The sequence below is a fragment of the Erinaceus europaeus genome, chromosome 1 (genome assembly GCF_950295315.1).
Source record: "Erinaceus europaeus chromosome 1, mEriEur2.1, whole genome shotgun sequence".
Taxonomy (NCBI): Eukaryota; Metazoa; Chordata; class Mammalia; order Eulipotyphla; family Erinaceidae; genus Erinaceus; species Erinaceus europaeus.
The window spans coordinates 76508127-76521317 of NC_080162.1; the positions used below are offsets into that span (position 1 = coordinate 76508127).

Consider the following 13191-nt stretch of genomic DNA (forward strand, 5'->3'; position numbering starts at 1 on the left):
AAAAAAGGAAAAATATATACATAATGATGGAATGTTACACACCTGGGACACTACAAGCCAAGAAAAGGAAACCTGTCCAAGTCATGTACAAAGGCTAAAAGGCCAGCTGAACCTACCCAGGAGAACCACGTGAGATGTCACCCCCCACCCCTTTAGGCCTCGCCCCCTGGGCTCCACCTCTGGGATCAGGTCGCTGCCCTGACCACAGTGGGAAGCCCAGAGCCTGAAGAGCCGGCCGCGCGCGTGATTAGCGCGCGTGACTTGGAAGAGGCGGGCCTGAGAAGTAGGCCTGAGAACCGCGATAGGACGGGCGGTTCTCGCGGAAGGGGCGGGGCAGGTCAGGGGGCGGGACTTAGTGGGGGCAGGCCTTAGGGCCGGGCTTCCGCGTGCGTCGATCTGGAGGGAGGGAGCGCGCAGCGGGGGCGTGCCTGGAGGGCGGGGCCAAGCGGGGGCGGGAGGCGGGGCGGCGCGCGGCCTAACGCCGGCGGCGGCGGCGGCAGCGGCGGCAGCGGCGGCAGCGGCGGCGACGGCTGGGCTTGACTAGCTGCTCCGTCGGCTGCAGGTCCCCCGGCGGCGCCTGCGAGGGACCCGGGCTGCGAGCGTCTGCGGGCGGCGCGCGGCAGCGGCTCTGGGCGATGGTGGGCGTCCCTGGAGCGGCCGCCTTCCAGCGTAAGCTGGGCGGGAAGGCGGGCGGCAGAGGGGGGCGTGTGAGGGGCCTGCGGGTCCACAGGCGCGAGCTCCGGGGAGGCCCCCGGCGCGAGGCCCCGGAGGGGAAACTGAGGCCTGAAGAGGCCGTCGGATCCAAGGTCACGCGGCGTCCCGGGCCTTCCCGGCCGCCCGAGGCAGCCCGGATGCTCCCCGCGCCTCCGGGAGGACCGGGGTCCGGGGTGCGAGCGGGACTGTGCGCACCGCGGCCTCGGTGCCCATGCCGCCCGGCGTCGGCCGCCCGGGCCCGCCAACAAGGCTCGTTTTGTTTGCGGGCGTTGCGGGCCGCTCCGCCCGGGGAGACCGGACCCGGCGGCTCTCGGGCGGGCGGGCGGGCTGGCGGCGGGGGCGGCCCCTGGGCGAGGCCTGTGGAGCGCCGCTTCGCCCCGGCTCCCATCCCGGCTGCCCTGCCAGCACACCACCCCCCGCCCCATGTCTCTCCGTCCTCCGCCGCCTGGTCTGCAGGATGGGGGTGTGCGCGGCGTCCCCTGCCCCCAGCCCCCCTGTGCTTGCGCTTTGGGAGGCCGGCAGGATGCTGGGGCTCGGGCGCTGGCCCCTGAGCCTGAACTGTCACTGTGACAGCGAACAAGCCTCCTCTAGTGGGAACCTCCCTGGGAAAAGCCAGAATTGGGGCTCGGGTTTGTGCATTGAAAGTTTTGTTTTGTTTTCAGTGAGTCCCGCTCCACGATCCCCACCGGATGGATCGGTCCTCCTCCTTCATTGCCGCATGTAGTGATCCTCTTAGACCCGAGAGGTCCTTGGGGGCGGGGTGGGACCTCAGTACAATCTTAATGGTTTCTCCTTACAATCCCAATGGTAAGGTGTTTGCTCTTTTTTTTTTTTTTGAGCGCCAGATTATTTTGATCTTTTGCATTCTATGCACTTCACGTTTACTCAATCATCCATTCAGTAGAAATTATCATTTCTGGCCGTGGATATAACAACAGTCTAGATAGAATGAACTCAGGTGGGATTTGTGTTTAGTTGGAGGGAAGGAGAGGGAGAGACACTAAAATATGAACATAGAGAAAGCCACTGTCGCGTTTTACCTCTTTTAATCCGGTGACAGCCCGAGAGTTAGGTGTTCTGGTATGTCCGTTTTGCAAGCAGGAAAACTCAGGGACAGAAGGAACCCTGTAATGTCTGTCTCAACCAGTATCCTCAACGCAGAAGGGAGGCTTCACACAGATCTATCCAGTTAGAGCCTCTTCATAGTTGTATCTGCAGTAGCTGCCTACAGTGGTTTGATCCATTCCTCTTGGATCTTACAACCAAAGAGAGACAGACAGGAGTAGGTCTGACAAAGGTATACCGTCTCCCTCAAGTGAAAACGGCCTTTTATCTCAATTTAGATTTTTATGTCCAGATCTCTCTTATGCAGTGTTCAGTTTAAACAATATCTCAAATACGATTTTATTCACTGTGACCAAGTTTTGTACAGTTAATTTTTCAGTGTTCCTAGAGGAATTTTATATTACATTTCTAAACAGTATGCTTAGTATACTTTTTCTTTTAATCAGGAGTCATAGAGTGTGTTGCATTAAAATGTTGAGATAATTTTTACTTCAGTGAGGTTCTCATGATACAAATTCAACTTTGACCATCTGCTAATCATCAGGCCCTTTTCTGACGTTTGGATTACAAAGATAAACAAGAGCAGACTCTTGCCTCTAGAAGCTTACCTATAGTCTTCATGGGCTAATGTTTTTACTGAAATGTTGGAGAGAAAGAATGTGGGAGCTTAGGGCCCCTGGGGGAAGTGGTCTATTGCAATGGCTCAAATATTTGTAGTGTTATTTCCAACAGTAAATCGGGTTGGTTTATTATATGAATGTTTGTTTTAAATTACAGTTCTAGTGGTGACTGTACTCTACATCATGTACATTTTATAATGTGTGAAAATAAGACATTTTACAAAAGGATGAGCTAAAACAAATGAATGTAGACTTTCCATTATTGCCTTTCCACACCCCAGTGTGTGAATAATTACTATGTCTCCTGGGATGGAGACCATTGGTTTTCTTGTAAGACCTTGCCCTCAGAATTGACATTCAGTTCTGCACTTGTGCCTAGGTTGAATTCTTGAGGTTTGGTCTTTGCAAGCTTTGAGATTTGGAGCAAGTTACATAGCCTTTCTATGCACTTTATTTTCCTCATTTGTAAAATTGAAATAATGAGAGTTCCTGCCTCATTTACTGTTTTTTGTTTTGTTGGTTTTGTTTTCACCAGAGCACTGCTCAGCTCTGGTTTATGTTGGTGTGGGGGATTGAACCTGACTTTGGAGCCTCAGGCATGAGAGTCTTTTCATAATCATTATGTCATCTGTTCCCCCCACTTTTTTGTGGTGTGTGTGTGATGTTTGGTAACATGTATATGTTAATGTAAAGTATGTATGAAGTATAGGTAATTTAGGACTCATGGTCTAGTAGGAGTTTTGCTCCAGTACATGGATAAAGTGTTTTTTTTTTTTTTCCCAAAATGTTTTTATTTATTTGTGAGAAAGATAGAGAGAAAGAACCAGATATCACTCTGGTACATTTGCTTCCAGGGATTGAACTTGGTACCTCATGCTTGAGAGTCCGATACTTTATCCACTACGTCACGTCCCGGACCACTAAAGTGTTTTTTTAAGTTGTCTAAGCAAAGGCTTTTGGAAATGTAGAAGAGGTTTAACTAGTTGTTTTTAGAGTGTCTAAGTAAGACTGAGGGAGGTGTGTGAACTAGGCATAGTAAGGAGAGAGATTTTATCTAGGACAAGGGTCAGACCTCACTAACTGAAGGTAAAAAATGGAAACTTGGAGACTGGAGAGTTTGTGGAACTTTTGAGTAGTTCTCCATATTTGAACTACAAAGAAGCTGCTCAAAACTTGTACACCTTGCTAATAAGAGAGTGGTGAGCTCTGGCTGGAATTGTCTATGGCACAGGCCAAGTGTCAAGGAAGCCTGTTCAATACTTTTCACAGAAATACTGCTTTTCCCCTTTCTGGTGGCATTACCTCAGTCTGCCTTCTTAGTTGTTTAAGAATATAAACTGCTTGAGGATTATGATAGTGTCTGCATTTTTATAAGTTAGCAGGATAAGCGGAAGCATAAACAAAGTTGTAGACATCACTGGTTTTTTTTGATTACCCTCACCTATTATACATTTTTAGTTTTTATTTACTTTAACTAGTTTTATTTATTTATTGGATATTAAGAGGAGGGGGGAGATAGGGAAAGAGAGAGAGAGACACCTGCAGCACTGCTTCACCACTAGTGAAGCTTTCCTCCTGCAGGTGGGGACCAGGGGCTTGAACTTGGGTCCTTGCATACTAATGGTGTGCTCGCTCAATCAGGTGCACTACCACCCCACCCCCTGAATGTTTTTTAAGGCCAGGAATGATGGTTTAGTGATAGTATGAGTCTCTGCTCTGAGATTTTATAGTATTGTAAACCAATGAAATCAATAGTATAATAATAATCATAATAATAAATGGCAGTATATGATGAATCGTTACAGTACTAGGATCAAGATGGGTTAACTCAGAGATCACAGCCTCTTCTAGGTAAGAAAAATAGCATTGTTTTGAACCTCACTAAAGGAAGTAAACTGTAAAGATTTGCTGAAGTTTTTCAAAATTGAAGGATAATGAGGGAGAAGATTTCCCCTGTTATTGTATTTGCTTGGTAGGATTACCAAGGACAGAGGCCTCACTAGCACTGCACTCACCGACCCCATGCACATTATGAGTTAGTGTATGAACTTGGTTAAGCACACGTGGCATGAAGCGCAAGGACTGGCGTAAGGATCTAGGTTGGAGCCCCCAACTCCCCACCTGCAGGAGGGTTGCATCACAGGCAGTGAAGCAGGTCTGCAGGTGTCTATCTTTCCCCCTCTGTCTTCCCTCCTCTCTTCATTTCTCTTTGTCCTATCCAACAATGACGACGTCAGTAACAACAACAATAATAACTACAACAACAATAAAAAATGGGCAACAAAAGGGAAAAAAAAGTATGTGTTCTTCCCAGGGCCCTAGTGGCTCATATAATTCTTTTTTTTTTTTTTTTTTACCAGAGCACTATTCAGCTCTGGCTTATGATAATGCAGGGGATTGAACCTGGGACTTCGGAGCCTCAGGCACAAGAGTCTCTTGGCCATAACCATTATGGTATCTAGCCCCATGCTCACCTAAAATTTCTCAAGAGGTGAAACAGTACTATAGGTGTTTCTTTGTTTTCTTAATCATTATTTATTTATTGGATAGAGACAGCCAGAATTTGGGAGGGTAGGGGTTGACAGAGAGTGAGAGAGATAGAGAGACACCTGCAGCCTTGCTTCACCGCTTGTGAAGCGACCCCCTGCAGGTGGGGAGCCAGGGGATTGAACCGGGATCCTTAATGCGGGTCATTGTGCTTAACCCGCTGCATTACCGTCTGGTGTTTATTTCTCTCCCAATTTCTGTCTCAAAAAAAAAAAAAAAAAAAATCTCAGTGCTAGACTCTCAACCATGAGTTTCTGAATTTGATTCCATAGCATCACATGTGACATAGTGATGTTTTGATTCTTTCTCTCCTGTTTTCTCACAGGTAAGTAACTAAACAGTTTTTTAAAAAGCAACAGAAACTCACAGTAGCCATTACTAGTTCACCCCGTGTTTCCCAATCTTAGTGAAGTTGATAATGTCAGTGAATATCAAAAGCCCAAGAAATGTCCATGCTAATTATCATGGATGTGAATAGCTGTCAAATGTAAGTCTTAAGAAAAAAGTGTGTGAACTATATACATTGAACCTTTACTTTGAAATGTGGCTCTCTAAGATTCAGTTCCACTCCTCTTATTTTGTATTACTGTAATTAAATGCAGAAATCAGAGATTTGGAATAACTCGGGGCTGGGCATCATCTGTCTGAATTTATAGCTTTGGAGTTGGCTGGACCTTTCAATTAAATTAGCTGATGGCGACAAATATGTAATCTGACCTCTAAAGCAACTCAAGTGAAATGTTAATACCAGGCATAGCATAGCTCCCTTGACACACTGCATTGACCTTTTCCTCTCTTACAAATGTTTCCCTTATTCCTTTGTTAACTTAGCCATCTCCATGCAGGGATCCTGCCTGCTTTTAATTTTTAAGGTCACGTGAGAACAGGCATTCAGAGTACACAGATTTATTCATTTTTGCTTTGTATCTCTAGAAGCTGTACTAACCTTATAGTTTTCTCTAGTTCACATACTTTTTGACTAGTTTACTGTTTTCTTTTTTTTAAGATTTTTATTTATTTATTCATGAGAAATGATAGGAGAGAGAAAGAACCAGACATCACTCTGGTACATGTGCTGCTGAGGACTGAACTTAGGACCTCATGCTTGAGGGGCCAAAGCCTTATCCACTGCGCCACCTCCCGGACCACTAGTTAGTAGTTTTCTTACTACTGTCCATTTACTGCGCTTTAAATTTTTTTAAAGGGTGCATTAATATGAGAGGTGGCAGAGCACCACTCACTCCTGGCATATGCAGTGCTGGGAATCAAACATGGGGCCTCAGGTATGCAAGTCCTGTGCTTTCCTTTACTTCCTCATAAAAGGCTAAATTGCCATTTTTCCCCCAACAAATATGTGGCAGGATTTTTTTTTCTTTTTTTTTTTTTTTTTTAGTTTTGGTGGTCCTTGATTTGAAAAAGTGAGTATGTCTGTGACTTTTTATATACTAACTAGGAGAGAGCCAGAGCAGGGCTGGGGAGACAGCATAGTAGTTACGCAAAAAGTTTTGTGTTTTTTTTTAAATTTCTTTATTGGGGAATCAATGTTTTACATTCAGCAGTACAAATACAATAGTTTGTACATGCATAACATTCCCCAGTTTCCCATATAACAATACAATCCCCACTAGGTCCTTTGCCATCCTTCTTGGACCTGTATTCTACCCACCCACCCACCCACCCCCACCCCAGAGTCTTTTACTTTGGTGCGATACGCCAATTCCATTTCAGGTTCTACTTGTGTGGTTTTTTTTTTTTTCTTCTGATCTTGTTTTTCAACTTCTGCTTGAGAGTGAGATCATCCCATATTTATCCTTCTGTTTCTGACTTATTTCACTTAACATGAATTTTTCAAGGTCCATCCAAGATCGGCTGAAAACGGTGAAGTCACCATTTTTTACAGCTGAGTAGTATTCCATTGTGTATATATAGCACCACTTGCTCAGCCACTCATCTGTTGTTGGACACCTGGGTTGCTTCCAGGTTTTGGCTATTACAAATTGTGCTGCCAAGAACATATGTGTACACAGATCTTTTTGGATGGATGTGTTGGGTTCCTTAGGATATATCCCCAGGAGAGGAATTGCAGGGTCATAGGGTAGGTCCATTTCTAGCCTTCTGAGAGTTCTCTAGACTGTTCTCCACAGAGAACATTCCCACCAGCAGTGCAGGAGGGTTCCTTTGACCCCACACCCTCTCCAACACTTGCTGCTATTATCTTTTCTGATGTATGACATTCTCACAGGAGTGAAGTGATATCTCATTGTTGTCTTGATTTGCATTTCTCTGACAATCAGAGACTTGGAGCATTTTTTCATGTGTTTCTCAGCCTTTTGGATCTCTTCTGTGGTGAATATGTCCATGTCCTCCCCCCATTTTTGGATGGGGTTATTTGTTGTCTTGTGGTTGAGTTTGGCAAGCTCTTTATATATGTTGGTTATTAAACTCTTATCTGATGTATGGCATGTAAAGATCTTCTCCCATTCTGTGAGAGGTCTCTTGGTTTGGGTAGTGGTTTCTTTTGCTGTGAAGAAGCTTTTTAATTTGATGTAGTCCCATAGGTTTATACTTGCCTTAGTCTTCTTTGTAATTGGATTCATTTCATTGAAGATGTCTTTAAAATTTATGCGGAAAAAAAAATTTATGCAGAAAAGAGTTCTGCCAATATTTTCCTCTAAGTATTTGATAGTTTGTGGTCTAACATCCAAGTCCTTGATCCACTTGGAATTTACTTTTGTATTTGGTGAAATACAGTGGTTCAGTTTCATTCTTCTGCATGTTTCAACCCATTGTTTCCAACACCATTTGTTGAAGAGACTCTGTTTTCCCCATTTAATAGTCTGGGCCCCTTTGTCAAAGATTAGATGTCCATAGGTGTGGGGGCAAAAAGACTTTAATGTCTTAGGCACCAAAGGTCCCAGGTTCAGTCCCCAGCACTACCATAAACCAGAGCTGTGCGGTGCTCTGGGGAAAGAAAAAAAAAGTGGGACTAGGCGGTGGTACACATGGTTAAGTGCACACACTACACTGTGCAAAAGGACCCAGGTTCAAATCCCTGGTCCCCACTTGTAGGGGCAAAGCTTCACAAGTGGTGAAGTAGAGTTGCAAGTGTCTCTTTGTCTCGCTCCCTTTCTCCCTCTCCCACCCCTCTTAATTTCTCTCTCTCTATCCAATCATGAATAAATAAAGTAATAAATTATTTTTAAAAAAGTGAGTATCACTCATACATGCAGTGCTGCAAATTGAACTCAGGACCTCATGCTTGAATGTCAAGCACTGTCCACTGTGCAGCTTCCTGGACCTCTGAAATCTGTATTTCAAAGATTTATATTTATTTATTTATATTATTTTTAAATTTTATTTTAATGAGAAAGACCAGAGCAATGCTCAGCTCTGGCCCATGGTGGTACTGGGGATTTAACCAGGGACCTTGGAGTCCCAGGCATGAAAGTCTTTTGCATGACCATTATGCTGTCCTATACTTATATTTTTGTTTTATTTTATCTTTATTTTTTAGACCAAAACACTGCTCAGTTCTGGCTTGTGGTGCTGGGGATTGAACCTGTGACCTCAGAGCCTCAGACTTGAAAGGCTTTTTGTAGAACCATTCTGCTGTCTCCCCAGCCTGCCCTATACTTATTTTTATGAAAGAGACTAGACTACTGCTGTGGCATATATCCCCACCATAAGTCAGAATTGAGCAGTGCTATGGTTTAAAAAAAGGAAAAAAAAGTAACACATGCTTTTTAAGTCTTAACCCTAACCATTGTGACACCACCTGGGCTGCTGTATATGCTGTATATTCCTCATATTGGAATTATATTGTACATAGTGTTTTGCAGATTCTATAATTTTGGTCAGATAGGTTCCCTACAAAACTCTTCTGTCAAATCTTTGTTTTAAACAACAGCAAAGGCATTAATCTCTTCTGTTGTTTTAAGTAACTTGGAACAAATTTCATGAACAACAGCAACATTCATTATTGATTTGCTTGATGTTAGCAGTGAGATGCCTTTAAAGTGATCACACATTTCATTTCAGAGACCTTTCCAAATGCTCTCTAAAAAAGGCCAATATATGATTGACTGCTTCATGAAGCTGCCAAGTACCATTCAGATCAGAAAGTGCAAGGTTGCTCATCTTGGAGCAATTGACTCTTTTAGATGTACTTACTGTATGTAGTTGTAGGAGATATTTTTGTATGTCTGATACTTGTTTACCAAACTTTTATTTTATTGCCACCAGGATTATCGCTGGGGTTTGGTTCATTTTTATTTTTATTTATTTATTTTTAATAGTTCTGATATTTTATTAAGTTTTTATATTGATCATGCCATGAATTCATAGGGAATGGGTTCCAGCAGCTCTGGTTCCTTTCCATTGGTTCTCACAAAGTGTGCTTCAGTTGAACCCAAGTCCCCTTCTCTTTGGCTTCCTTTTTTTTCTGATCATTTTCCTTCACACGTTTCAAGAAGCTGTCTCTGCTCTTAGAGTGCTTAATATGCTCAATACGAACATTAATTCTCTTGGCAAGAATCTTGCCCTTTACTTGTTTGTTTACAACAATGCCAACAGCATGCTGGGTAACATTGTAGACTCTTCCAGTTTTGCCATGGTAACATTTGTGGGGCATTCCTTTTTGAACAGTGCCCATTCCCTTTATATCTACAATATCACCTTTCTTATAGATCCGTATATATGTGGCCAAAGGAACAACTCCATGTTTTCTAAAAGGCCTAGAGAACATATAGCGGGTTCCTCTCCTTTTCCCTTTGTGTTAGTCATTTTGGCGATTTACTGGAAGATGGCTGCTCGGGCCGAAAGGAAGGCATTTTTATTTTTGTTGTTATTGTTGACATTGATGTTGTTGTTGGATAGGACAGAGAAATTGAGAGGAGGGGAGACAACAAGGAGGAAAGATAGACACATGCAGACCTGCTTCACTGCTTGGTGAAGCAACTTCCCCTGCTGGTGGGGAGTGGGGGGTGGCTCAAACCAGGATCCTTGTGGTGGTTCTTGAGCTTTGCACCATGTGCATTTAACTCACTGTGCTACTTCCCGACCCCCAGCCTTGTGGGTGTTTTTATTGAGTTAGGAAGGACTGGTGAAATAGCATAATGGGTATGCAAAAAAAAAAAAAGTACTGCCTGAGGTATCAAAGGTCTTGGGTTCAGTACCCAGCACCAACAATAAAAAAAGAAAATCTTACTGACTTAGGAAATAATCAGTTTTTAGTTTATCACTGTTGATTAATCCACATTAGCAGGAAGAAAATTCTTCTGGGGATTTAAGCTGAGATTAATGTCCCATGAAGAGAACAAATTTTTTTTTTTTTTTTTTGGCCTCCAGGGTTATGACTGGGGCTTAGTGCCGGCACTATGAATCCACTGCTCCTGGAGACCATTTTTCCACTTAAAAAAAAAAATTTATTTATGTATTTATTTCCTTCCTTTTTGTTGCCCTTGTTTTTGTTGTAGTTGTAGTGTTTATTGTTGTTATTGATGTCGTTGTTGGATAAGATGGAGAGAGGAGGGGAAGACAGAGGGAGAGAAAGATAGACACCTGCAGACCTGCTTCACCGCTTGTGAAGCGACTCCCCTGCAGGTGGGGAGCTGGGGTCTCAAACCGGGATCCTTTCTCCGGTCCTTGCACTTTGCACCACGTGTGCTGAACCCGCTGCGCTACAGCCCGACTCCCCATTTTTCCATTTTGTATAGGATAGGACAGAGAGAAATTGAGGGAGAAGAGGAAGATAGAGGGGGGAGACACCTATAGACTGGCTTCACTACTTGTGAAGCAGCCTCCCTGCAGGTGGGTCCTCATGCTTTGCATTATGTGCACTTAACCCGGTGCCCCACCACCCCACCATGAAAACAAAAGTTTCTTAAGTATAAGGTTAGGATGAAGTATTTTGTTTTTATATTTATTTATTTATTTATTTATTTATTTTTTACCTGAGCACTGCTCAACTCTGGCTTATGGTTGTGCAAGGGATTGAACCTGGAACTTTAGAGCCTCAGGCATGAGAGTTTCTTTGCATAACCATTATGCTATCTACCTCCACCCTGAAGTATTTCTTTAATATTGTGCATTTAGCATATTTACTGGTATTGACACAACCTTTTTTTAATTTTTATTTATAAAATGGAAATATTGACAAGACCATGGGATAAGGGTACAGTTCCATACAATTCCCGCCACCAGAACTTCGTATCCCATTCCCTCCCTTGAAAGCTGTCCTATTCTTTATCTCTCTGGGAGCATGGACCCAGGCTCATTATGGGGTGCAGAAGTTGGAAGGTCTGGCTTCTGTAATTGCTTCTTTGCTAAACATAGGCATTAGCAGGTCGGTCCATACTCCCAGCCTGCCTCTCTGTTTCCCTAGTGGGGCAGGGCTCTGGGGAATTGGGGCTTTAGGACACATTGGTGGGGTCATCTGCCCAGGGAAGGCCGGTTGGCATCATGGTAGCATCTGGAACCTGGTAGCTGAAAAAGAGTTAACATATAAAGCAGAACAAATTGTTGACTAATCATGAACCTAAAGGCAAGAATATTGCAGATGAAGATTTGGGGGTCTCCATTTTGGAAAAAGGTAGTAGGTCTATTTTAGGTATATTGCAATGGGTCCATGACTTTCCTAGTTTTTGCCTGAGTCTGACAGCTAACATGGAGAGAACCAGGGATCAAACCTAGGACTTGTGTTACACAACTTAGCTGTATCCATGGCCCTTGCACTACTTGCTTTTTTTTTAATTTTTAATTTTTTAAAATTTTTTATTTAACCAGAGAACTGTTCAGCTCTGGTGTATGGTGGTGTGGGGGACTGAACCAGAGACTCTGGAGCCTCAGGAATGAGAGTCTTTTTGCATAACCATTATGCTATCTACCCTCCGCCCACTTTTTTAAAAATTATCTTTATTGCATAAAGATAGCCAGAAATCAAGAAGGAAGGGGAGATAGAGAGGGAGAGAGACAAAGACACCTGCAGCACTACTTCACTCGTAAAACTTTCCCCCTGCAGGTGGGGACTGCAGGCTCGAACCCGTGTCCTTGCTCATTGTAATATGTGCACTCAACCAGGTGTGCCACCCCCCCCCAAAACAAGACAGCTGCTAAACTCTGGCTTCAGGTGATGTTGGGGGTTGAACTTGGAACCTTTGGTGTCTCCAGCATTAAGGTCTTCTGCATAACCAGTATGGGGGGTGGGAGAGAATGAGAACACACACGAGATCAGAGCACTGCTCAAGTTCTGGCTCATGGTGGTGCTGGGGACTGAACCTGAAACCCTTGGTGTCTCAAACATGAAAGTCTTTTGTATAACATTGTGTTATGTCCCCAGCCCCATACTGCTATTCTTAACAAGAACTGACTGATGAAGTGAGTGTGCTCCTTTTTCTAGAGATATCTTCTTCTAAATTAAGTAGTTTGGGAAGTGGTTAGCTATAACAGACGAATAATTAGAATTTCCTATTTTATATCAATTCCTCAGCATTATGAGAGGAGAGCAACAGAGTCCAGAGCATCACTCAGCTTTGGTATATTGTGGTGTCAGGGATCAAACCTGGGATATAACTTTTTTTTTAATTTAAAGTATATGCATTTTATTGTATATCCTCATTAATGCTGAAGAATCTGATGCTTTATCCACTGCACCACCTCCCAGACCACTAATGCATCAGTATTTAGTTTCATTGACTACTCTAGTGTTTGACTATGGCTTTTGTTCTTTGTTATTTCCTTCTAATTACTTTGGGTTTAATTTGTTTTTCGTTTCTTCAGTTAATTTTACGTAAATTTCAGGAGTGGAGTTTCCTATCTGTATATATATTTCTATACAACTGACTGAACTTAAAAAAAAATGTACCCTTGGAGTTGGGCGGTAGCGCAGTGGGTTAAGCACATGTAGTGCGAAGTGCAAAGACCGGTGTAAAGATTGGGATCCCCACCTGCAGGGGAGTCGCTTCATAGGCGGTAAAGCAGGTCCACAGGTGTCTATCTTTCTCTCCCATCTCTGTTTTCCCCTCCTCTCTTAATTTCTCTCTTTCCTAGCCAATGACAGCAACAACCACAACAATGATAAAAAAAACAAGGGTAACAAAAGGGGAAAAAATGGTCTCCAGGAGCAGTGGATTAGTGGTGTAGGCACCGAACCCCGGCAATAACTCTAGAGGCAGAAAAAAAAATTGTACTCATTTTCATGACAGACAAACACCAGAGCACTGGTGGAACGTATGTGCTGCCAAGGATC

At 43.6% G+C, this 13191-nt stretch overlaps 2 protein-coding genes across 3 annotated transcripts in view; one reads left to right on the plus strand and one right to left on the minus strand.

Moving 5' to 3' along the window:
• CDK5RAP1 (CDK5 regulatory subunit associated protein 1) overlaps positions 1–13191 on the minus strand; it is a 221811-nt gene that overhangs the window by 163446 nt on the left and 45174 nt on the right. The window lies entirely within an intron of this gene.
• Positions 436–13191, plus strand: part of CBFA2T2 (CBFA2/RUNX1 partner transcriptional co-repressor 2) — a 97974-nt gene continuing 85218 nt past the window's right edge. The window contains exon 1 of one of the 2 annotated variants that reach the window (XM_060188537.1): positions 436–669. In XM_060188537.1, coding sequence (XP_060044520.1) covers positions 636–669 — 34 coding nt within the window. In that variant the 5' untranslated portion in view covers positions 436–635. The remainder of the gene's footprint in view (positions 670–13191) is intronic. The other variant, XM_060188528.1, reaches the window with a different exon arrangement.